At 47.5% G+C, this 25,000-nt stretch overlaps 2 protein-coding genes across 5 annotated transcripts in view; both read left to right on the plus strand.

Moving 5' to 3' along the window:
* Positions 1–17,835, plus strand: part of LOC106603895 (actin-binding LIM protein 3) — a 146,131-nt gene extending 128,296 nt beyond the window's left edge. Inside the window, exons 14-21 of one of the 2 annotated variants that reach the window (XM_014198108.3) lie at positions 1,068–1,132; positions 1,586–1,763; positions 8,560–8,592; positions 10,031–10,089; positions 10,237–10,297; positions 10,405–10,412; positions 12,506–12,586; positions 14,359–17,835. In XM_014198108.3, coding sequence (XP_014053583.1) covers positions 1,068–1,132; positions 1,586–1,763; positions 8,560–8,592; positions 10,031–10,089; positions 10,237–10,297; positions 10,405–10,412; positions 12,506–12,586; positions 14,359–14,472 — 599 coding nt within the window. In that variant the 3' untranslated portion in view covers positions 14,473–17,835. Of the gene's footprint in view, positions 1–1,067; positions 1,133–1,585; positions 1,764–8,559; positions 8,593–10,030; positions 10,090–10,236; positions 10,578–12,505; positions 12,587–14,358 lie in introns of those variants that run through there. The other variant, XM_082974768.1, reaches the window with a different exon arrangement.
* Positions 17,836–17,939: 104 nt separating this feature from the next.
* afap1l1b (actin filament associated protein 1-like 1b) overlaps positions 17,940–25,000 on the plus strand; it is a 39,875-nt gene continuing 32,814 nt past the window's right edge. For all 3 annotated transcript variants that reach the window (XM_014198107.3, XM_082974767.1, XM_082974766.1), the window contains exon 1: positions 17,940–18,101. In XM_014198107.3, coding sequence (XP_014053582.3) covers positions 18,044–18,101 — 58 coding nt within the window. In that variant the 5' untranslated portion in view covers positions 17,940–18,043. The remainder of the gene's footprint in view (positions 18,102–25,000) is intronic.

The raw sequence follows: 25,000 nt of genomic DNA on the forward strand, positions 1-25,000 counted from the left end.
CCTACGCTCCCTCTCCCAGAGGTACCGTCTAACCACTACCCCTACACTCCCTCTCCCAGAGGTACAGTCTAACCACTACCCCTACACTCCCTCTCCCAGAGGTACAGTCTAACCACTACCCCTACACTCCCTCTCCCAGAGGTACAGTCTAACCACTACCCCTACACTCCCTCTCCCAGAGGTACAGTCTAACCACTACCCCTACACTCCCTCTCCCAGAGGTACCGTCTAACCACTACCCCTACGCTCCCTCTCCCAGAGGTACCGTCTAACCACTACCCCTACACTCCCTCTCCCAGAGGTACCGTCTAACCACTACCCCTACACTCCCTCTCCCAGAGGTACAGTCTAACCACTACCCCTACGCTCCCTCTCCCAGAGGTACAGTCTAACCACTACCCCTACACTCCCTCTCCCAGAGGTACAGTCTAACCACTACCCCTACACTCCCTCTCCCAGAGGTACCGTCTAACCACTACCCCTACACTCCCTCTCCCAGAGGTACCGTCTAACCACTACCCCTACACTCCCTCTCCCAGAGGTACAGTCTAACCACTACCCCTACACTCCCTCTCCCAGAGGTACAGTCTAACCACTACCCCTACACTCCCTCTCCCAGAGGTACCGTCTAACCACTACCCCTACACTCCCTCTCCCAGAGGTACCGTCTAACCACTACCCCTACACTCCCTCTCCCAGAGGTACCGTCTAACCACTACCCCTACGTTCCCTCTCCCAGAGGCACAGTCTAACCACTACCCCTACACTCCCTCTCCCAGAGGTACAGTCTAACCACTACCCCTACACTCCCTCTCCTAAAGGTACTGCTGCTAAGGACCCAGAGGATTCACTGTTGGCTCAATGGGTTATTGAGAAATTGACTGCTGTATTGATCAAGATGTTTTTGAACTAAAGAGAGCACGTCTCATTATAGAATTCCTGTGTGTAGCAACCTTGAGTATTTCAACTCTCTCTCAAAGGCTGTCTCTTAACAGTAATTGTGATTTCCCTCTCTATTCTTTCTCTCATTCTTTCTTTCTTTCTTTTTTTTCTCTCTCTCATCTCAGCTACTCGTGCCCGGAGGTTTTCCTCAGGTGGAGAGGAGGATGGGTGGAATCAAAGTCTTAACAGAGTCAGTATGACACAATAAATGCTATTCAAAATGCTATTAATTTGTATTTGTGACTGAGAGAGTGTGGACCAATGAAAAGGAAACATTGATTAGCCATCTTTGCAATATTAAATGTACTATAAATTATTTATTTATCTGAATGTTTTATTTCTTTAAAGATTCAAAATGCAGAAATATTCAGTAAATACCATTACTCAACATTGCTTATTTGTTGTTTTGGCAAGATATGGCTGTAAATATTTAATGAATGTTGTCTACAGGGCAACAGTCTTCAGCCCCAGATATTATTCATGTTGTTCTGCTCAAGCCATATGCTCATGTCCTCTCTTTCTCTCTCTCTCCCTTTCTCTTTTCACTTCTCTCTCTCTCTCTTCCCCCTCCCTCTCTCTTTCTCTCTCTACTCTCTTTCCTTCCCTCCCTCTTTCTCTCTCTCTCTCTCCTTCTCTTCCCTAGCTCCAAGGTGGTATAGGCCGTATGATTCTGAAGGAGGAGATGAAAGCCAGGTCTGGTTCCTATGACAATGACCCGTGGAGCAGCGCACGGAACTCCCGCACCAACTCCCGTAGCAACTCCCGCAGTGGAAGCAAAGAGGCCCTGCACAATGTGGGCTACAGCAACACTGTCAACGGATGTAAGACATCCCGCCACAATCCACTTACAGCCCTGAGAAATATTTAGTCCTGGTGCTACACACCAGTCCATCCTTTTATCCACACTGACACAAATATTGAGGCGTGATGGATCATCTCACTGTTAGCAATAGTATTTATTAGGATCCCCAGTCAACTGCTGCCAAGGCAGCGGCTCCTCTTCCTAGGGTCCAAACAGGAAACAACACAGCAGATACAATACATAATATAGATCAATATTCAATGGAGCCGTTCAGCAGACACTGCCATCCAGAGAGACCCACAGCTAGTGCCTTCCTCTTAATAAGATAGCCAGGCATGACAACCACATATCACAGTCGTACCCCAACCCACACATTACATACATAATACAATGCAAAATACAATAGAAAATGCATCAAAATCTCTGTGTGTCTCTTCACAGTCCCTGTCGTTCCTTAAGGTGTTTTATCTGTTTTTTGAATCTGTTTTTACTTTTAGCTTGAGTTACCTGGGTTACCAGAGAGTTCCATGTAGTCATGGCTCTATTGAATACTGTGTGTTTCCCAGCCTTCGTTCTGGACCTGGGGACTGTGAAGAGACACTGGTTGCATGTCCTGTTGTTGATCTGATGAGCGTACGAACTGTGTACCAACTGCTTCAACACGTCAACAACCCGTTCTGCCAGTCACATTCTGTTAAAGGTCCCCAAAGCACACACATCCCTGGGTCGCTCCTCTTTTCAGTTCGCTGCAGCTAGCGACTGGAACGAGCTGCAACAAACACTCAAACTGGACAGTTTTATCTCAATCTCCTCATTCAAAGACTCAATCATTGTCACGGCTGTCTGAAGAATGGTACCAAAGCGCAGCGTGTGTATCGTTCCACATTTTATTATAACTGTGAAACTATGCAAGACATACAAATAAACTAATGAACAAAACAACAAACCGTGAAGAAGCGGTGCAACATACACTTACTCAAAATAATCTCCCACAAAACCTAGTGGGAAAAACAACTTAAATATGATCCCCAATTAGAGACAACGATGACCAGCTGCCTCTAATTGGAGATCATCCCAAAAAAACAACAACATAGAAATACAAAAACTAGAACCCCACATAGAAATACATAAATTAGACAAAACCCCCAACATAGAAAAAGAAACTAGAACCTACATAGACATAAAGAAACTAGACAAAAACCCCTGTCACGCCCTGACCTACTCTACCATAGAAAATAAAAGCTTTCTATGGTCAGAACGTGACAATCATGGACGCTCTTACTGACAGTTGTGGCTGGTTTGCGTGATGTATTGTTGTCTCTACCTTCTTGCCCTTTGTGCTGTTGTCTGTGCCCAATAATGTTTGTACCATGTTTTATGTTGCTACCATGTTGTGTTGCTACCAAGTTGTTGTCATGTTGTGTTGCTACCAAGTTGTTGTTATGTTGTGTTGCTACCATGTTGTGTTGCTACCAAGTTGTTGTCATGTTGTGTTGCTACCAAGTTGTTGTTATGTTGTGTTGCTACCATGTTGTGTTGCTACCAAGTTGTTGTTATGTTGTGTTGCTACCATGTTGTGTTGCTACCAAGTTGTTGTCATCTGTTGCTGCCTTGCTATGTTGTTGTTTTAGGTCTCTCTTTATGTAGAGTTGTGTTGTCTAAAACCTTACACAAAGACCAATAGGGCTGCAGGAAATCTCTCCTCAACTTTGAGCTAGGAGAGACTCATATGCATGTTACTGACCAACTGCAATTTGCCTACTGTATGTCCCTCTTTGCAGAACAACGTCTTATCATGGACAGACCTCCCATTTTAGTAACCATTGAGTCTATTTTTTTACCATGATAGCTTGCTATCTAGGCTTACACCCAGCAGTTTAGTCTCCTCAACTTGCTCAGTAGCCACATTATTCAATAATAGATCCAGATTTCTCATCCGGATCCTGGTGCTAAAATGCTTAGCGATGGGGAAGGTCTGTCCGCCCGCCCGCCCGCCTGCCTGCCCCGAGCTAGCTCCTAAGCAGCAGTGTGGAGATGAGAGCAGAGCGCCAGGGGTCTGAGACAGAGAGAGATGAGGGATGAGTTTAATCTCAGCCTCTGATGGGCTGACTGACTGACGAATGTTGTTATAAGAGGAGCCGGTCCATAATGACTCAGCGCTGTCTTGACGATCCAGATATATTACATATGAATCCCAAATGGCACCCTATTCCCTTTATAGTGCACTACTTTTGACCAGGGCCGGTGCACTATATAGTGAATAGGACCCATTTGGGACGCACTACATGTAATCTACCACCAAGCTGTGCCTTTACATCAACCATCACTAGACCATCACATACTGTATGTAGCTACGTATTGATGAAATATTTTGAGACCTTGCCAGATGGTGAGGGTAGCCAGATGGTGTATAAATTCAAGTGAGAGGGATGTTGTTGTGATATGAGATCCCCCTCAGGGTTGCCATACTTGATATGTGGTCAGAGCTTCCATCCCTGTGACTGTGGTGATTCATTTCTCTGTACCCAGACACTGGAGGATCCCACACTGACGGGGAGAAGAGAACAAAAGAGAGATGGAGAGAGGGGGGAGAGAGGGGGAGGGAGAGAGAGAGGAAGTTGTCTGGTGTTCCTGTGTACTCTCCTCTCCTACTGTTAATAGATTAGTCAGGGGAACCCAGGGAGAGACAGAGCACCCAGCTCCAGCTGAGATAGGGCTGGGGACAGGGGGATATCCCAGACCCCCTATACACCCCCTCTACACTGGCAGCTCAGTGGGGGATATCCCAGACCCCTCTACACCCCCTCTACACTGGCAGCACAGTGGGGGATATCCTAGACCCCCTCTACACCCTATCTACACTGGCAGCACAGTGGGGGATATCCCAGACCCCCTCTACACCCTATCTACACTGGCAGCACAGTGGGGGATATCCCACACCCCCTCTACACCCCCTCTACACTGGCAGCACAGTGGGGGATATCCCAGACCCCCTCTACACCCTATCTACACTGGCAGCACAGTGGGGGATATCCCAGACCCCCTCTACACCCCCTCTACACTGGCAGCACAGTGGGGGGCAGAGCAGTAGAATGTGGAACCCACCCAACCACACACAAAAACCATGCTTCAAGCATTTGCCGCACATAAACTCAGAAGTAATCTAACATTATGTACATCGCAAGACATGCACAATGATGTGCATCCCAACACACACACACACACACACACACACACACACACACACACACACAACCTTGACCTTCAACCCCCTCTCCCTGATTAAACTGATACACTGTGACCAACTGAACCTGATTAACTATCATGGCAGTTTATCATGTCTCATCTCTAATGATAACACACAGGCAGGCAGAGAGTAGAGCAGGGAGCAGAGAGCAGAGAGCAGAGAGCAGGGAGCAGAGAGCAGAGAGCAGGGAGCAGAGAGCAGAGAGCAGAGAGCAGAGAGCAGAGAGCAGAGAGCAGGGAGCAGAGAGCAGGGAGCAAAGAGCAGGGAGCAGGGAGCAGAGAGCAGAGAGCAGAGAGCAGGGAGCAGAGAGCAGAGAGCAGGGAGCAGAGAGCAGAGAGCAGAGAGCAGGGAGCAGAGAGCAGGGAGCAAAGAGCAGGGAGCAGGGAGCAGAGAGCAGAGAGCAGAGAGCAGGGAGCAGAGAGCAGAGAGCAGGGAGCAAAGAGCAGGGAGCAGAGAGCAGAGAGCAGGGAGCAGAGAGCAGAGAGCAGAGAACAGGGAGCAGAGAGCAGGGAGCAGAGAGCAGGGAGCAGGGAGCAGAGAGCAGGGAGCAGGGAGCAGAGAGCAGAGAGCAGGGAGCAGAGAGCAGGGAGAAGAGAGCAGAGAGCAGAGAGGAGGGAGCAGAGAGCAGGGAGAAGAGAGCAGAGAGGAGGGAGCAGGGAGAAGAGAGCAGAGAGCAGAGAGCAGGGAGAAGAGAGCAGGGAGAAGAGAGCAGGGAGAAGGGAGCAGGGAGCAGAGAGCAGAGAGCAGGGAGCAGGGAGCAGAGAGCAGAGAGCAGAGAGCAGGGAGCAGAGAGCAGGGAGCAGAGAGCAGAGAGCAGAGAGCAGAGAGCAGGGAGCAGAGAGCAGGGAGAAGAGAGCAGAGAGCAGAGAGGAGGGAGCAGAGAGCAGAGAGCAGGGAGCAGAGAGCAGGGAGCAGAGAGCAGAGAGCAGAGAGCAGGGAGCAGAGAGCAGGGAGAAGAGAGCAGGGAGAAGAGAGCAGGGAGCAGAGAGCAGGGAGCAGAGAGCAGAGAGCAGGGAGCAGGGAGCAGAGAGCAGGGAGCAGAGAGCAGAGAGGAGGGAGCAGAGAGCAGGGAGCAGAGAGCAGGGAGAAGAGAGCAGGGAGAAGAGAGCAGGGAGCAGAGAGCAGGGAGCAGAGAGCAGGGAGCAGGGAGCAGGGAGCAGAGAGCAGGGAGCAGAGAGCAGGGAGCAGGGAGAAGAGAGCAGAGAGCAAACAGCAAAGAGCAGGGAGCAAAGAGCAGGGAGCAGGGAGCAGAGAGCAGGGAGCAGGGTGCAGAGAGCAGAGAGCAGGGAGCAGGGAGCAGAGAGCAGGGAGCAGGGAGCAGAGAGCAGGGAGCAGAGAGCAGAGAGCAGAGAGCAGAGAGCAGGGAGCAGAGAGCAGGGAGCAGAGAGCAGGGAGCAGAGAGCAGGGAGCAGAGAGCAGGGAGCAGAGAGCAGAGAGCAGGGAGCAGAGAGCAGGGAGCAGAGAGCAGGGAGCAGGGAGCAGGGAGCAGAGAGCAGGGAGCAGAGAGCAGAGAGGAGGGAGCAGAGAGCAGAGAGCAGAGAGCAGAGAGCAGGGAGCAGAGAGCAGGGAGCAGGGAGCAGAGAGCAGAGAGCAGGGAGCAGGGAGCAGAGAGCAGAGAGCAGGGAGCAGAGAGAAGGGAGCAGAGAGCAGGGAGCAGGGAGCAGAGAGCAGGGAGCAGAGAGGAGGGAGCAGAGAGCAGGGAGCAGAGAGCAGGGAGCAGAGAGCAGAGAGCAGAGAGAAGAGAGCAGGGAGCAGAGAGCAGAGAGCAGGGAGCAGGGAGCAGAGAGCAGGGAGCAGGGAGAAGAGAGCAGAGAGCAGGGAGCAGAGAGCAGAGAGCAGAGATGGAAGGAAATGGTTTATTGCTGGAGATAGATACTATGTCTGTCAATCAGTCCACACCCTCATAGAGCTGATACTGTCCTGGTCATGTGTTTCAGACTGCTCTGATGGAGGATGTGTACACTTACATCGATCCTCCTCCCTCCTCCGTACTCATCACATTAAGTGTCTGTTTGCATGTTAAGGTGGGGAAACGAGAGAGAGAGCGAGAGACAGCGAGATGGAGAGGGGGGATGTGTGTTTTTTATGTAGGGCGTACATACGACTTCCCCCTCTCCAGTTGTAGCCACCTTCTGCATGTCCCTCTTCCTGTTTTATTGATGACTCATTAAAGCTTCCGCCATGTTTAATGGATGTTGTGTCTTTGGGGAAAGTGAGAACACAACCAGGACCAGCACCAGCCAGACACATTGACTGATGTGATGCACATGAAAGCTTTCTGAAGGAGCCATTGATCTGGGTGTTTAACCTGACCTGCTGGGGGTCCGTCCCAAATGGCACCCTTTTCCCTATATTGTGAGGTCACAGGTCACATGGTCGATAGTGCGCTATATGAGGAATAGGGGGCTATTTTGGACTTTTGATATGCAGTCACATGCTGTGGGGAGAGCAGCTGCTAGGGCAGAATGCCATCTGTATGTTGATCCAACGGTTATTCATCTACATTTTTTTACATTGACATTTTTGGTCATTTAGCAGACGCTCCAATCCAGAGCGATTTCCGGTTAGTGAATTCATGTTCAGATAGCTAGGTGAGACATTTTACATTTACATTTAAGTCATTTAGCAGACGCTCCAATCCAGAGCGATTTCCGGTTAGTGAATTCATGTTCAGATAGCTAGGTGAGACAACCACACATCACAGTCGTAGTCAGCTCCTTGTATCTCAATAAAGTAGCTATCAGCAAAGTCAGAACTACGGTAGTCGGAAAAGACAAATACGTGTGTTTTTTTTCGGGGGGGTAAGACTGAGATGTTTTGTTTAAGATACTCTTTTAGATGCACTTAACCCACCGTCATTTCAGTTTTCTTTGTTGTATATCTCTTGTTATTCTTTGTTATACGTCTTAAGCCTCACTAAGACAAACAGTGGCATTGTTATCTAATGTCCCTACAGACTTCCTCCACTGCTCCATCATCCGTGTTATACAGTATCCCAGAGCATTTTTCCCCTAAAACTTGTGAACCACAGCTGCTCTGTGTTTGGTATCTTTCATCATTATCATGACCCTGGATTTAAGACTGATTGTATCAGGAGGGTCTTTAGTTTCAAGGCTGTGATGAGAAACCATTATAGGAGCTTTATGAGACCAGATGAGAACACTTAACCGTGCATCCGTACAGGTAGAGGCTGTATCTAACTATGTGTCTTTCTTTCTTTCTTTCTCTCTCCTTCCTCTCGTCTCTTTCTCTTCTCTTTTTCTTCATACTCTCTCTCCTTTCTTTCTTTCTTTCTTTCTTTCTTTCTTTCTTTCTCTCTCCTACCTCTCGTCTCTTTCTCTTCTCTTTTTCTTCATACTCTCTCTTTCTGTCTCCTTCCATCTCTCTCTCTCTTTCTGTCTCCTTCCATCTCTCTCTCTCTCTCTTTCTGTCTCCTTCCATCTCTCTCTCTCTCTCTCTCTCTCTCTCTCTCTCTCTCTCTCTCTCTCTCTCTCTCTCTCTCTCTCTCTCTCTCTCTCTCTCTCTCCTCTCTCTCTCTCTCTCTCTCTCTCTCTCTCTCTCTCTTCAGCTCCCACCAGATCCCACTACAGTACAGACAGTGGTGAGTGAGGTGCCTCAGTGTCCTACTGTATATTGTCTGTCTGTAGACAGGGTCATCACAGGGTCATCACAGGGTCATCACTGGGGGACAGTAGTACAGTTACATCAGTTAATACCATGGCATTGTGGAATACTTGTTTCTGAATCGCTGGAAGGGCATTCTAGAGCATGCATTATTTTCCTATAATTCACGCTATAATTACATTTACATTTTAGTCATTTAGCAGACGCTCTTATCCAGAGCGACTTACAGTAGCGAATACATACATTTCATACCATTTCATGCATTTTTTTTTTTTTTTGTACTGGCCCCCCGTGGGAATCGAACTTCGATACTTGAGTAAAAGTGAAAGTCACCTTAATAGAAAATGACTCAAGTAAAAGTTAAAAGTCACCCAGTAAAATACTACTTGAGTAAAAGTATAAAAGTATTTGGTTTTAAATATACTTAAGTATCAAAAAAATATTTTAAAAAATACCTAAGTATTCAAAGTATAAAGTATAAATAATTTCTAATTCCTTATATAAAGCAAACGAGACGGTACGATTTTCTTGTTTTTTAAATGTATTTTCTGATAGCCAGGAGCAAGCTCCAACACTCAGACATCATTTACAAACGAAGCATGTCTTTAGTGAGTCCTCCAGATCTGAGGCAGTAGGGATGACCATGGATGTTCTGTTGAAATGTGTGTGAATTAGACAATTGTCCTGTCCTGCTAAGCATTCAAAATGTAACGAGTACTTTTGGGTGTCAGGGAAAATGTATGGAGTAAAAAGTACATTATTTTCTTTAGGAATGTAGTGAAGTAAAAGTAAAAGTTATCAAAAATATAAATAGCATAGTAAAGTACAGATACCCAAAAAAGTAGTACATTCAAGTATTTTTACTTAAGTACTTTACACCACTGACATTGATTGATTCATTCCTCTTTGACCATGTGATTGTTTTCTGTCTGGGACAATAATCATTACATTGATAACAAATGCCATTTCAAGAGCCTGCGATCAATTATGCTAATGATTGTTTACACAAGGATTATAATGTTGCATCATAGAGGAGGCATTCTTACATTTGATTCATTTAGCAGACGCTTTTGTCCAGAAATACATTTTCATACATTTTCGTAACAATGTAATAACAATGCAATATCCAGTACATAACATTCTGCTTCATAATCATTTTTGGTCCAGGCTTTGACATTTCTTTGTAATTTCATTGCCTGTAAATGAAAATCACAGAGGGCTTCTCTATTGTGTTTGCTGTTAGCGCCCCCTGCTGTGTCTTATATCGCCTTGCATTTGCTATCGGTTAGAGATTGCTACTTGCCCATCCCTCACAGTGTTTCTACTGAGGCGTGCTGCGGTGTTCTGCTGGGACGCAGTGTGTGGGTCAGGTCCCAGGCTGAATGGCTGGGATGCTTGTGTTTCCTCTCTTTCAGACTCCTTCATCTCCAAGTCAGCCTCGTTGCCAGGGTATGGCAGGAACGGAATGCACAGGGTGAGTTCCCTGAGGGGGGGCGGGGGGTTGTCACAGGATCTGGATGTTGTAAATGGATCCTGTGTGGACCCAAACCATAGCAAGAGTAAAGACCAATAACTTTTTTGTATCCCTAAAATAATTGTTCTTGTCGTCTGTCTCTTTCAGCCCCAGAGTGCAGATTATTTCCAGTACGACAGCAGCAGTGCAGTTAACTGGGGAATCAGAGGTAAGCAATCATGGCTGTACCTTTCAATAATATCACTTACAAATTACATAACCAATGAGAATATGAATAAATGTGGTGATCAGCTCTTTTTTTCTCTTTTTCTACAGAATACAAGGTAAGATGTTATGCAAATGAATGAACAAACTGACTATCACTGAACCAAATGTAAGCTGGCTGTAGAGAACACTAGTAGAGAACACTACTACAGAACACTAGAAGAGAACACTAGTAGAGAACACTACTACAGAACACTAGTAGAGTACACTACTACAGAACACTAGAAGAGAACACTAGTAGAGAACACTACTACAGAACACTAGTAGAGTACACTACTACAGAACACTAGAAGAGAACACTAGTAGAGAACACTAGAAGAGAACACTAGTAGAGAACACTAGAAGAGAACACTAGTAGAGAACACTAGTAGAGAACACTAGTAGAGAACACTACTACAGAACACTAGTAGAGAACACTAGTAGAGAACACTAGAAGAGAACACTAGTAGAGAACACTAGAAGAGAACACTAGTAGAGAACACTAGAAGAGAACACTAGTAGAGAACACTACTACAGAACACTAGTAGAGAACACTAGTAGAGAACACTAGTAGAGAACACTAGTAGAGAACACTAGTAGAGAACACTAGTAGAGAACACTAGAAGAGAACACTAGTAGAGAACACTAGTAGAGAACACTACTACAGAACACTAGAAGAGAACACTAGTAGAGAACACTACTACAGAACACTAGAAGAGAACACTAGTAGAGAACACTAGAAGAGAACACTAGTAGAGAACACTAGTAGAGAACACTAGTAGAGAACACTAGTAGAGAACACTAGAAGAGAACACTAGTAGAGAACACTACTACAGAACACTAGAAGAGAACACTAGTAGAGAACACTAGAAGAGAACACTATTAGAGAACACTAGTAGAGAACACTACTACAGAACCCTAGAAGAGAACACTAGTAGAGAACACTACTACAGAACACTAGAAGAGAACACTAGTAGAGAACACTACTACAGAACACTAGAAGAGAACACTACTACAGAACACTACTACAGAACACTAGAAGAGAACACTAGTAGAGAACACTAGAAGAGAACACTAGTAGAGAACACTAGTAGAGAACACTACTACAGAACACTAGTAGAGAACACTAGAAGAGAACACTAGAAGAGAACACTAGAAGAGAACACTCTTAGAGAACACTAGTAGAGAACACTAGAAGAGAACACTAGTAGAGAACACTAGTAGAGAACACTAGTAGAGAACACTAGTAGAGAACACTAGAAGAGAACACTAGTAGAGAACACTACTACAGAACACTAGAAGAGAACACTAGTAGAGAACACTAGTAGAGAACACTAGTAGAGAACACTAGTAGAGAACAACTAGTAGAGAACACTAGTAGAGAACACTAGAAGAGAACACTAGTAGAGAACACTAGTAGAGAACACTAGAAGAGAACACTCGTAGAGAACACTAGTTGAGAACACTAGTAGAGAACACTAGTAGAGAACACTAGTAGAGAACACTAGAATAGGAAATAGGAAATTGAGAAAACATATACCTAATTGGTGCAGTGAAATGTGTTGTTTTACAGGGTCAGCCATAGTAGTACGGCACCCCTGGAGTAAATTAGGATTAAGTGCCTTGCTCAAGAACACATCAGATTTTTCACCTTGACTGCTCAGGTATTCGAACCAGCATCCTTTCGGTTCCTGGCCTAACACTCTAACTGCTAGGCTACCTGCTGTATGCAATTGAGATTCTCCCTATGTCTCTATGAGGAAGTCTGGGCTGGCGGGACAGTTCCTACTGCCGGATCTACAGGAATTGACCTCGTCCATGGTGTCACAGAGATAAGAGTCCTCTGCTCCTCTCAGGAGACACCCCAGGTCCACTCACCTGGAAATTAGGTCTGGACAGGGAAGGAGGTTCAAAGCCCTTCCGAGAGAGAGAGATAATGAGAGCGTTGTCCCGACTGATCAGTGAGCTAGTGTCCATCCTATTTTACCTTTGGTATTGACCTCAGGTCAGAACCAGGAAGTGGGATTGTTGTCAGAGGAAGTACAGGTGAATGAATGACCCAGGCAAACATCTGTGATTCGTTGACAATAGGATGGCCAGCATTGCATAGTTTATTTATGGTGTGAAAATCTAAAAACATTTGATGTTTTCCTCATAACCATTCCTCCTCCAGATCTACCCATATGACGTGTTGGTAGTCACCATAAGGAGGCAGAACCAGCCCCCCAATGACGTGGACAGAGCCAGACTAGAGGTGAGTTTCTCTCAGGTTTGTAAACATGCAAGTAATGAACACATCTCACTGCACATACAGTTGAAGTCGGGAGTTTACATACACCTTAGCCAAATACATGTAAACTCAGTTTTTCACAATTCCTGACGTTTAATCCTCATACAAATTCCCTGTCAGTTAGGATCACCACTTTATTTTAAGAATGACATTTCAGAATAATAGTAGAGAGAATGATTTATTTCAGCTTTTATTTCTTTCATCACATTCCCAGTGGGTCAGAAGTTTACATACACTCAATTAGTATTTGGTAGCATTGCCTTTAAATTGTTTAACTTGAGTCAAACGCCTTCCACAAGCTTCCCACAATAAGTTGGGTGAATTTTGGCCCATTCCTCCTGACAGAGCTGGTGTAATTGAGTCAGGTTGGTAGGCCTCCTTGCTCGCACACGCTTTTTCAGTTCTGTCCACAAATTTTTCTATAGGATTGAGGTCAGTGCTTTGTGATGGCCACTCCAATACCTTGACTTTGCTGTCCTTAAGCCATTTTGCCACAACTTTGGAAGTATGCTTGGGGTCATTGTCCATTTGGAAGACCCATTTGCGACCAAGCTTTAACTTCCTGACTGATGTCTTGAGATGTTGCTTCAATATATCCACATACATTTCCTGCCTCATGATGCTATCTATTTTGTGAAGTGCACCAGTCCTTCCTGCAGCAAAGCACCCCCACAACAGGATGCTGCCACCCCCGTCCTTCACGGTTGGGATGGTGTTCTTCGGCTTGCAAGCCTCCCCTCTTTTTCCTCCAAACATAACGATGGTTATTATGGCCAAACAGTTCTATTTTTGTTTCATCAGACCAGAGGACATTTCTCCAAAAAGTACAATCTTTGTCCCCATGTGCAGTTGCAAACCATAGTCTGGCTTTTTTATGGCGGTTTTGGAGCAGTGGCTTCTTCCTTGCTGAGCAGCCTTTCAGGTTATGTCGATACAGGACTTGTTTTACTGTGGATATGGATACTTTTGTACCCGTTTCCTCCAGCATCTTCACAAGGTCCTTTGCTGTTGTTCTGGGTTTGATTTGCCCTTTTCGAACCAAAGTACGTTCATCTCTAGGAGACAGAATGCGTCACCTTCCTGAGTGGTGTGACGGCTGCGTGGTCCCATGATGTTTATACTTGCGTACTATTGTTTGTATAGATGAACGTGGTACCTTCAGGAGTTTGGAAATTGCTCCCAAGGATGAACCAGACTTGTGGAGGTCTACAATTGTTTTTCTGAGGTCATGGCTGATTTCTTTTGATTTTCCCATGATGTCAAGCAAAGAGGCACTGAGTTTGAAGGTAGGCCTTGAAATACATCCACAGGTACACCTCCAATTGACTCAAATGATGTCAATTAGCCTATCAGAAGCTTCTAAGGCCATGACATAATTTTCTGGAATTTTCCATGCTGTTTAAAGGCACAGTCAACTTAGTGTATGTAAACTTCTGACCCACTGGAATTGTGATACAGTGAATTATAAGTGAAATAATCTGTCTGTAAACAATTGTTGGAAAAAGGACTTGCGTCATACACAAAGTAGATGTCCTAACCGACTTGCCAAAACTATAGTTTGTTATCAAGAAATTTGTGGAGTGGTTGAAAAATTATTTTTAATGACACCAACCTATGTGTATGTAAACTTCCAACTTCAACTGTACTATATAGTAAGTCAATTGTATTTCCATTTCTGAGTTGGGTATGACAATGTCTCCAACAACACTAACCTGTGTGTAATCTCTCTCTGCCAGCGTCACCTGTCTCCTGAGGACTTCTACCGGGTGTTTAGGATGACTATGGCTGATTTTGACCGGCTGGCACTGTGGAAGAGAAACGAGCTCAAGAAACAAGTCCGACTGTTCTGAAAGGACCAGACTGTCGAAGCTCAGTATAGCAGCCTGCTGGGCTTAACGTTAGAGGGGCTCACTGAGAGCCATAATAACCAGTCTGGGTAGTCCTCGTTCCATCAGGTCAAAGTCACAGCAGAACCAGAACTAAAACCAGCTTGGGTTCTAGCCATAGAAATAGAATGAGTTGTAATGATATAGTTCTGTTGTTCCAGGACATCCTCCGGGCCAGAGAAACCCAGCCAGCCTGAGTCTATACATCAATAATATATCTCTGGAGAAAGAGGAGTAACAGGCTCCTCCTCCTGAGCCATGTCTGTTTGTGGGAGGACTAGACCAGGCTAGTTCTGCCTATGCTTTCAGTATTATGTGTTTGCTTTATTAGAAGGAGTTTAACTATAGTTCATGGCTGTCATGTCATGAGGTTATAGCAGATTTGAACTTTTTCAGGTTGCAGGTTTGGAGAGCTCTGAGACATTATCTTATGATCAAGCAGGAAAGAGAACACCAGCAAACTCTCCAAACAGAACGTGCTACCAGATCAACTCTGTCCTTGCTTTCTGTACTCTAAATATATTGTTTCATTCGCAGACTTTTATTATTATTTTTTTTTTACATTGAGACTAAAACGTTGTATTTCTTAATAGAGCAAGGGTTCACCACGGAGTGAAAGGCTAGATTGATAGATTGTGGTAGTACGGTTTAAGAGAATGTGTGGATCATTGTGTGTTTACTGAAAAACCAAAGTAATATAACTATATTAAGAACCAATGAGTTTGTTTGTGTTGTTTTGTTTTAGACACTAACATGCTTAAAGAGTGACTGCCCCTAAAAAGCAACTTCTCTTTTTGAAAATGGCCTATGTGGCATCGATATGAGTCAAAATCATTTATTCAAGTGTCAAAATTGACTACAAAGTGTAAATAGGATTGTTTTGGTCATAAAGTCAGTCTCGTCCAAAATCAGAGATTTGCGAGATAATAGAAAAAATGTTATGTCACAGAATGAAGGGTACCCTGACAGAATGAAGGGTACCCTGACAGAATGAAGGGTACTGTAACAGTTTTCCTTGGCTTGGGTTTATTTCAATTTGGTTTGACATTTGAAATCCCTATGGGGCTAGTTAAGGACTATCAGTAAATTACACAATGTACATGGAACAATCATTTAAAATATTAATAGCTCCAAATTTCAATGACTTAAAAAATTAAAAAGAAGAAGAAAATGTACTACTTTAAAATGAAGATAGCATGGGCAGCGCCTTTGAGGCTGTCACAGACTCTATAATGGCACAAATACGAAGATGAGTCCATCTATCACTATGGCCTGTTGTTCGCACAGGTGTCTGCCCTCTCATTGGCTAGAATGGTCCCACCTGATCTCGCCCCATCCCCATGATTTACTAAATTGATGGGAAGGATTCAAACAATGTAATGTATGTATTGGAGTTTGGGATTATTTAGTCTTATCAATTTCAATTGAACCAAAGGGTTTCATTTACAGTAATGGAATATCATGTTATGATTGGATCTTGAATTGTATTCAGAGCTGGGATTGTAGTTAGGATGAAAGATGACGTGACTTCATGGGGAGACTTGATCTGATTCTAACTCAACACATGGAGACAGAGATAATGAATAGAGATATACATTAATTAGATCTGAATCTGAACTGTTTCTGAATAAAAAGGGAAAATGTATCTGCCTGTGGAGGAAAGTAGATTGAAGGGATTGGTGACCAGAAGTCTGGATTAGAGATGAAATAGAGGAATGCATCTGAATTAGATTACAACTGAAAGGGATTGAATGAACTCTTCCTTGAACAATACCAAGGTGAGGAGGGAATGAATCGAGGTGAGAAGGGAAGGAATCGAGGGAATTTTGTGGATGTTGAAGTGGAATTGATTTGATGGAATTGTCCTGATTGGTCTACGTGGATACCAATCCAAAGGACAACCAGGGTCCTGATATATATATGAAAAAAGGTTCATACAGTGCGATCTAAATCAACTTAGGAGGTGAAATGATTACGGGTTGCTAAAGAATACACTATAGTGTGCATAGAGTAGAACAAAACATTATCCTGTTGGGTTTTGAAGAGGTGATTCCTAGTTATCTCCTGTTGGGTTTTGAAGAGGTGATACCTAGTTATCTCCTGTTGGGTTTTGAAGAGGTGATACCTAGTTATCTCCTGTTGGGTTTTGAAGAGGTGACTCCTAGTTATCTTCTGTTGGGTTTTGAAGAGTTGACTCCTAGTTATCTCCTGTTGGGTTTTGAAGATGTGACTCCTAGTTATCTCCTGTTGGGTTTTGAAGATGTGACTCCTAGTTATCTCCTGTTGGGTTTTGAAGAGGTGATACCTAGTTATCTCCTGTTTGGTTTTGAAGAGGTGACTCCTAGTTATCTCCTGTTGGGTTTTGAAGAGGTGACTCCTAGTTATCTCCTGTTGGGTTTTGAAGATGTGACTCCTAGTTTTCTCCTGTTGGGTTTTGAAGAGGTGACTCCTAGTTATCTCCTGTTGGGTTTTGAAGAGGTGACTCCTAGTTATCTCCTGTTGGGTTTTGAAGATGTGACTCCTAGTTATCTCCTGTTGGGTTTTGAAGAGGTGACTCCTAGTTATCTCCTGTTGGGTTTTGAAGAGGTGACTCCTAGTTATCTCCTGTTGGGTTTTGAAGAGGTGACTCCTAGTTATCTCCTGTTGGGTTTTGAAGAGGTGACTCCTAGTTATCTCCTGTTGGGTTTTGAAGAGGTGACTCCCAGTATTCTCCTGTTGGGTTTTGAAGAGGTGACTCCTGGTAATCCAATAGAACATACAATATTCTTGGTAGCCTACATGCAAAGCTGTCCTTTTTCTATCAGTTGTATTTGAATGGTCTGGTATGAGGTTGTGCGTCATAGGAAAATATAGTTCTGATTGTTAGTGTATGCAGCACTGTCTTTATCAGACGAATATTAGTCATACTGACTAGCAGTAGTCATCTAGTATAAATAACTCTTACTGCCATCTTTGTAATGGTTGTTTGTTTTATAGGTGTGTGTGTGTGTGTGTGTGTGTGTGTGTGTGTGTGTGTGTGTGTGTGTGTGTGTGTGTGTGTGTGTGTGTGTGTGTGTGTGTGTGTGTGTGTGTGTGAGTCGCAAATTATCATAGATATTTACAATACTAACAGCAATACCGGTCAATAATGTACATACAGTACTTCCAGAATTCACAATCTCATTTTTGAATCTATATCCATTATAAAAGGTTTGGGAGACCTTTAAATTTATGTTTTCATTTTGAAACTGTACAAAGCAATCTGCATATTATTTATTTCAATGTCAGAACTACTGCTCAACAAATGATGTACATCTTTTATTTAAATTAAAGCAGTTTACAAGTGGATATTTGTCTGTGTTGATTGTACTAAGGTGATGTCATCTGTGTAGCACAGTAGCCAATTATATGTATTTTTAAACTAGCGCTAGGACCCTGTGAGAGCGAGCAGATGAGGTAAACTCTAGTCTGTGACTGACTCGTCTCTGTGTGTCACTTACGCCACACATGGGTCCACGTCGTGTAGCCGACTGCTGCGAAAACTTGTGCAAAATAAATGAACGTCAAAGAAGAAGCGGATAGGAAAACACACATGGATACCAGTAGTGTTAACTGTAAGTAACAGTCCTATTTCTAACACAATGGCATGAAATTAATAGCGAAAACTGTTGAAGTATTAGTGAACTATTGAAGGAAAGTTTGGACATATCTCTCTACCTATCACTGTGACTGACATGTCGGGGTTGATGCCTCTATTGTTGATGAACTGAGGAGTTGGATCATATCGCAGTAAAGTTAAATCGGTGCAGACATGCTGTGTGAATTGAACATGGATTCGGCGTGTTTCAGGGAAGTGATGCAATCTGATGTTAACAGAGTACCTGTGGGAAGCTGCGCTGGAAGCGCGAAGTGTTACATCTGGGTCTCTGTCTGCGCATGAAAATGCACTGAGGGAGAAATTTATTATTTATTTATTTTTATGAGAGGGCTTTGAGAGATTTTTTTTGTTGAAAATTACAAAAACCGTTTTTTCATACTTGGAAATAAAATGCATTTTCAAATAGTCTACACATATTATTAAAATGTTATTTTTACTTTGATGTTTTTAACAAATGTATTGTTATCATTTGAATAAGAAATGCCTAGTTTAGGAGAAACCCGTTATCTGTTATGCTGTGTTATTATAATACATCCTGTGTCCACCTCTCATCCTACTCTGCATCATTGTTATGGACCTTGACCTATCAGTGTTTCCTAGTCCCTTCCTCTCTCTACCGCCTGTCCTCTGTGTTCTGGAGGTTGAAGGCTAGGCCAAGGATGACTATTTATGACTGGAGTGAAAACTAACTACCTCACTGTGCATCCAGGATGTCAGTCCAGATGCATGCCCCATGCACAAACACCAGGAAGAAACAAACACCAGGAAGAAACACCCATTAGCCATGTACGCTGTTTGTTTCTATCTTGTGTGTGTGTGTGTGTGTTACATGCATACTATCTCCTAAGCTACATTTAAATTAATTATTTCTGTCCTTCTTAATGCCTCATTGACAAAATAGGCAGACGAAACACAGACACTCATTCCTCTTACATGTTGCATATCTAATGTGCTTTGCTAAGCTATGTTCTAGCTACAGTACATTCCCTGGCCTGTACTGTCTTTGCACATTTGTGTTTTAATCGTTTAGTTCAGAGAACTACATTCAGTTCCCACGGTCTCTCCTCTGTACACTAGCTCAACAGAACCTGGTAGCGTGAGACAGGATTGAGAGTTATGTTATGGTGGGAAGATTAATGTTAGGACATAGACAAACACGTTATCCAGGTTCCACTTCCACACTCCATTCCCCCAGGGGGCAACAGCAACCTTGTCCTGGTGCTGAGCCTGCTTGTTAAGCACATCACGTGCCGCCAATTAAGGTGATCAGTCAGAGTGCCAGCTTGGAGAGCCGCGATGCTGCTGGTTGGTTTAGTGGCTGTGAGGCCTTTCGTTTGGTTTTCAATCTTTAGTTTGGGCATGCCTCCTTGTAGCTTCCTTTTTGTACATATTGATGTTTCGTCACCATCTGAACGAATAACAATCCGCTTGGACTGGCCAATCAAGAGGTCAAGAGAGACAGAGCTGGCCCTGAACCAAGGTAGGGTTGGGAGAGACAGAGCTGGCCCTGAACCAAGGTAGGGTGGGGAGAGACAGAGCTGGCCCTGAACCATGGTAGGGTGGGGAGAGACAGAGCTGGCCCTGAACCATGGTAGGGTTGGGAGAGACAGAGCTGGCCCTGAACCATGGTAGGGTTGGGAGAGACAGAGCTGGCCCTGAACCATGGTAGGGTTGGGAGAGACAGAGCTGGCCCTGAACCAAGGTAGGGTGGGGAGAGACAGAGCTGGCCCTGAACCATGGTAGGGTTGGGAGAGACAGAGCTGGCCCTGAACCAAGGTAGGGTGGGGAGAGACAGAGCTGGCCCTGAACCAAGGTAGGGTTGGAAGAGACAGAGCTGGCCCTGAACCAAGGTAGGGTGGGGAGAGACAGAGCTGGCCCTGAACCAAGGTAGGGTTGGGAGAGACAGAGCTGGCCCTGAACCAAGGTAGGGTGGGGAGAGACAGAGCTGGCCCTGAACCAAGGTAGGGTTGGAAGAGACAGAGCTGGCCCTGAACCAAGGTAGGGTTGGGAGAGACAGAGCTGGCCCTGAACCAAGGTAGGGTGGGGAGAGACAGAGCTGGCCCTGAACCATGGTAGGGTTGGGAGAGACAGAGCTGGCCCTGAACCAAGGTAGGGTTGGGAGAGACAGAGCTGGCCCTGAACCAAGGTAGGGTGGAGAGACAGAGCTGGCCCTGAACCAAGGTAGAGTTGGGAGAGACAGAGCTGGCCCTGAACCATGGTAGGGTTGGGAGAGACAGAGCTGGCCCTGAACCAAGGTAGGGTGGAGAGAGACAGAGCTGGCCCTGAACCAAGGTAGGGTTGGAAGAGACAGAGCTGGCCCTGAACCAAGGTAGGGTGGGGAGAGACAGAGCTGGCCCTGAACCAAGGTAGGGTTGGAAGAGACAGAGCTGGCCCTGAACCAAGGTAGGGTTGGGAGAGACAGAGCTGGCCCTGAACCAAGGTAGGGTTGGGAGAGACAGAGCTGGCCCTGAACCAAGGTAGGGTGGGGAGTGACAGAGCTGGCCCTGAACCAAGGTAGGGTTGGAAGAGACAGAGCTGGCCCTGAACCATGGTAGGGTGGAGAGACAGAGCTGGCCCTGAACCATGGTAGGGTGGGGAGAGACAGAGCTGGCCCTGAACCATGGTAGGGTGGGGAGAGACAGAGCTGGCCCTGAACCAAGGTAGGGTGGAGAGACAGAGCTGGCCCTGAACCAAGGTAGGGTGGAGAGACAGAGCTGGCCCTGAACCATGGTAGGGTTGGGAGAGACAGAGCTGGCCCTGAACCATGGTAGGGTTGGGAGAGACAGAGCTGGTCCTGAACCAAGGTAGGGTTGGGAGAGACAGAGCTGGCCCTGAACCAAGGTAGGGTTGGAAGAGACAGAGCTGGCCCTGAACCAAGGTAGGGTGGGGAGAGACAGAGCTGGTCCTGAACCAAGGTAGGGTGGGGAGAGACAGAGCTGGTCCTGAACCAAGGTAGGGTTGGGAGAGACAGAGCTGGCCCTGAACCAAGGTAGGGTGGAGAGACAGAGCTGGCCCTGAACCAAGGTAGAGTTGGGAGAGACAGAGCTGGCCCTGAACCATGGTAGGGTTGGGAGAGACAGAGCTGGCCCTGAACCAAGGTAGGGTGGAGAGAGACAGAGCTGGCCCTGAACCAAGGTAGGGTTGGAAGAGACAGAGCTGGCCCTGAACCAAGGTAGGGTGGGGAGAGACAGAGCTGGCCCTGAACCAAGGTAGGGTTGGAAGAGACAGAGCTGGCCCTGAACCAAGGTAGGGTTGGGAGAGACAGAGCTGGCCCTGAACCAAGGTAGGGTTGGGAGAGACAGAGCTGGCCCTGAACCAAGGTAGGGTGGGGAGTGACAGAGCTGGCCCTGAACCAAGGTAGGGTTGGAAGAGACAGAGCTGGCCCTGAACCATGGTAGGGTGGAGAGACAGAGCTGGCCCTGAACCATGGTAGGGTGGGGAGAGACAGAGCTGGCCCTGAACCATGGTAGGGTGGGGAGAGACAGAGCTGGCCCTGAACCAAGGTAGGGTGGGGAGAGACAGAGCTGGCCCTGAACCAAGGTAGGGTGGAGAGACAGAGCTGGCCCTGAACCAAGGTAGGGTGGAGAGACAGAGCTGGCCCTGAACCATGGTAGGGTTGGGAGAGACAGAGCTGGTCCTGAACCAAGGTAGGGTTGGGAGAGACAGAGCTGGCCCTGAACCAAGGTAGGGTTGGAAGAGACAGAGCTGGCCCTGAACCAAGGTAGGGTGGGGAGAGACAGAGCTGGCCCTGAACCAAGGTAGGGTGGGGAGAGACAGAGCTGGTCCTGAACCAAGGTAGGGTGGGGAGAGACAGAGCTGGTCCTGAACCAAGGTAGGGTGGGGAGAGACAGAGCTGGCCCTGAACCATGGTAGGGTTGGGAGAGACAGAGCTGGTCCTGAACCAAGGTAGGGTGGAGAGACAGAGCTGGCCCTGAACCATGGTAGGGTTGGGAGAGACAGAGCTGGTCCTGAACCAAGGTAGGGTGGGGAGGGACAGAGCTGGCCCTGAACCAAGGTAGGGTGGGGAGAGACAGAGCTGGCCCTGAACCATGGTAGGGTGGAGAGAGACAGAGCTGGCCCTGAACCATGGTAGGGTGGGGAGAGACAGAGCTGGCCCTGAACCATGGTAGGGTTGGGAGAGACAGAGCTGGCCCTGAACCATGGTAGGGTTGGGAGAGACAGATCTGGCCCTGAACCATGGTAGGGTTGGGAGAGACAGAGCTGGCCCTGAACCAAGGTAGGGTGGGGAGAGACAGAGCTGGCCCTGAACCAAGGTAGGGTGGGGAGAGACAGAGCTGGCCCTGAACCAAGGTAGGGTGGGGAGAGACAGAGCTGGCCCTGAACCAAGGTAGGGTTGGAAGAGACAGAGCTGGCCCTGAACCAAGGTAGGGTGGGGAGAGACAGAGCTGGCCCTGAACCAAGGTAGGGTTGGGAGAGACAGAGCTGGCCCTGAACCAATGTAGGGTGGGGAGAGACAGAGCTGGCCCTGAACCAAGGTAGGGTTGGGAGAGACAGAGCTGGCCCTGAACCAAGGTAGGGTGGGGAGAGACAGAGCTGGCCCTGAACCAAGGTAGGGTTGGAAGAGACAGAGCTGGCCCTGAACCAAGGTAGGGTTGGGAGAGACAGAGCTGGCCCTGAACCAAGGTAGGGTGGGGAGAGACAGAGCTGGCCCTGAACCATGGTAGGGTTGGGAGAGACAGAGCTGGCCCTGAACCAAGGTAGGGTTGGGAGAGACAGAGCTGGCCCTGAACCAAGGTAGTGTGGAGAGACAGAGCTGGCCCTGAACCAAGGTAGAGTTGGGAGAGACAGAGCTGGCCCTGAACCATGGTAGGGTTGGGAGAGACAGAGCTGGCCCTGAACCAAGGTAGGGTGGAGAGAGACAGAGCTGGCCCTGAACCAAGGTAGGGTTGGAAGAGACAGAGCTGGCCCTGAACCAAGGTAGGGTGGGGAGAGACAGAGCTGGCCCTGAACCAAGGTAGGGTTGGAAGAGACAGAGCTGGCCCTGAACCAAGGTAGGGTTGGGAGAGACAGAGCTGGCCCTGAACCAAGGTAGGGTTGGGAGAGACAGAGCTGGCCCTGAACCAAGGTAGGGTGGGGAGAGACAGAGCTGGCCCTGAACCAAGGTAGGGTTGGAAGAGACAGAGCTGGCCCTGAACCATGGTAGGGTGGAGAGACAGAGCTGGCCCTGAACCATGGTAGGGTGGGGAGAGACAGAGCTGGCCCTGAACCATGGTAGGGTGGGGAGAGACAGAGCTGGCCCTGAACCAAGGTAGGGTGGGGAGAGACAGAGCTGGCCCTGAACCAAGGTAGGGTGGAGAGACAGAGCTGGCCCTGAACCAAGGTAGGGTGGAGAGACAGAGCTGGCCCTGAACCATGGTAGGGTTGGGAGAGACAGAGCTGGTCCTGAACCAAGGTAGGGTTGGGAGAGACAGAGCTGGCCCTGAACCAAGGTAGGGTTGGAAGAGACAGAGCTGGCCCTGAACCAAGGTAGGGTGGGGAGAGACAGAGCTGGTCCTGAACCAAGGTAGGGTGGGGAGAGACAGAGCTGGTCCTGAACCAAGGTAGGGTGGGGAGAGACAGAGCTGGTCCTGAACCAAGGTAGGGTGGGGAGAGACAGAGCTGGCCCTGAACCATGGTAGGGTTGGGAGAGACAGAGCTGGTCCTGAACCAAGGTAGGGTGGAGAGACAGAGCTGGCCCTGAACCATGGTAGGGTTGGGAGAGACAGAGCTGGTCCTGAACCAAGGTAGGGTGGGGAGGGACAGAGCTGGCCCTGAACCAAGGTAGGGTGGGGAGAGACAGAGCTGGCCCTGAACCATGGTAGGGTTGGGAGAGACAGAGCTGGCCCTGAACCATGGTAGGGTTGGGAGAGACAGAGCTGGTCCTGAACCAAGGTAGGGTGGGGAGGGACAGAGCTGGCCCTGAACCAAGGTAGGGTGGGGAGAGACAGAGCTGGCCCTGAACCATGGTAGGGTTGGGAGAGACAGAGCTGGCCCTGAACCAAGGTAGGGTTGGGAGAGACAGAGCTGGCCCTGAACCAAGGTAGGGTTGGGAGAGACAGAGCTGGCCCTGAACCAAGGTAGGGTTGGGAGAGACAGAGCTGGCCCTGAACCGAGGTAGGGTTGGAAGAGACAGAGCTGGTCCTGAACCAAGGTAGGGTTGGGAGAGACAGAGCTGGCCCTGAACCATGGTAGGGTTGGGAGAGACAGAGCTGGCCCTGAACCATGGTAGGGTTGGGAGAGACAGAGCTGGCCCTGAACCAAGGTAGGGTGGAGAGACAGAGCTGGTCCTGAACCAAGGTAGGGTTGGAAGAGACAGAGCTGGCCCTGAACCAAGGTAGGGTTGGGAGAGACAGCGCTGGCCCTGAACCAAGGTAGGGTGGGGAGAGACAGAGCTGGCCCTGAACCAAGGTAGGGTGGGGAGAGACAGAGCTGGCCCTGAACCAAGGTAGGGTTGGGAGAGACAGAGCTGGCCCTGAACCATGGTAGGGTGGGGAGAGACAGAGCTGGCCCTGAACCATGGTAGGGTGGGGAGAGACAGAGCTGGTCCTGAACCATGGTAGGGTGGGGAGAGACAGAGCTGGCCCTGAACCAAGGTAGGGTTGGGAGAGACAGAGCTGGCCCTGAACCAAGGTAGGGTGGGGAGAGACAGAGCTGGCCCTGAACCATGGTAGGGTTGGGAGAGACAGAGCTGGCCCTGAACCAAGGTAGGGTTGGGAGAGACAGAGCTGGCCCTGAACCAAGGTAGGGTTGGGAGAGACAGAGCTGGTCCTGAACCAAGGTAGGGTTGGGAGAGACAGCGCTGGCCCTGAACCAAGGTAGGGTGGGGAGAGACAGAGCTGGCCCTGAACCAAGGTA

This window comes from Salmo salar, chromosome 04 (genome assembly GCF_965601325.2).
Source record: "Salmo salar chromosome 04, fSalSal1, whole genome shotgun sequence".
In the NCBI taxonomy this organism is placed as follows: Eukaryota; Metazoa; Chordata; class Actinopteri; order Salmoniformes; family Salmonidae; genus Salmo; species Salmo salar.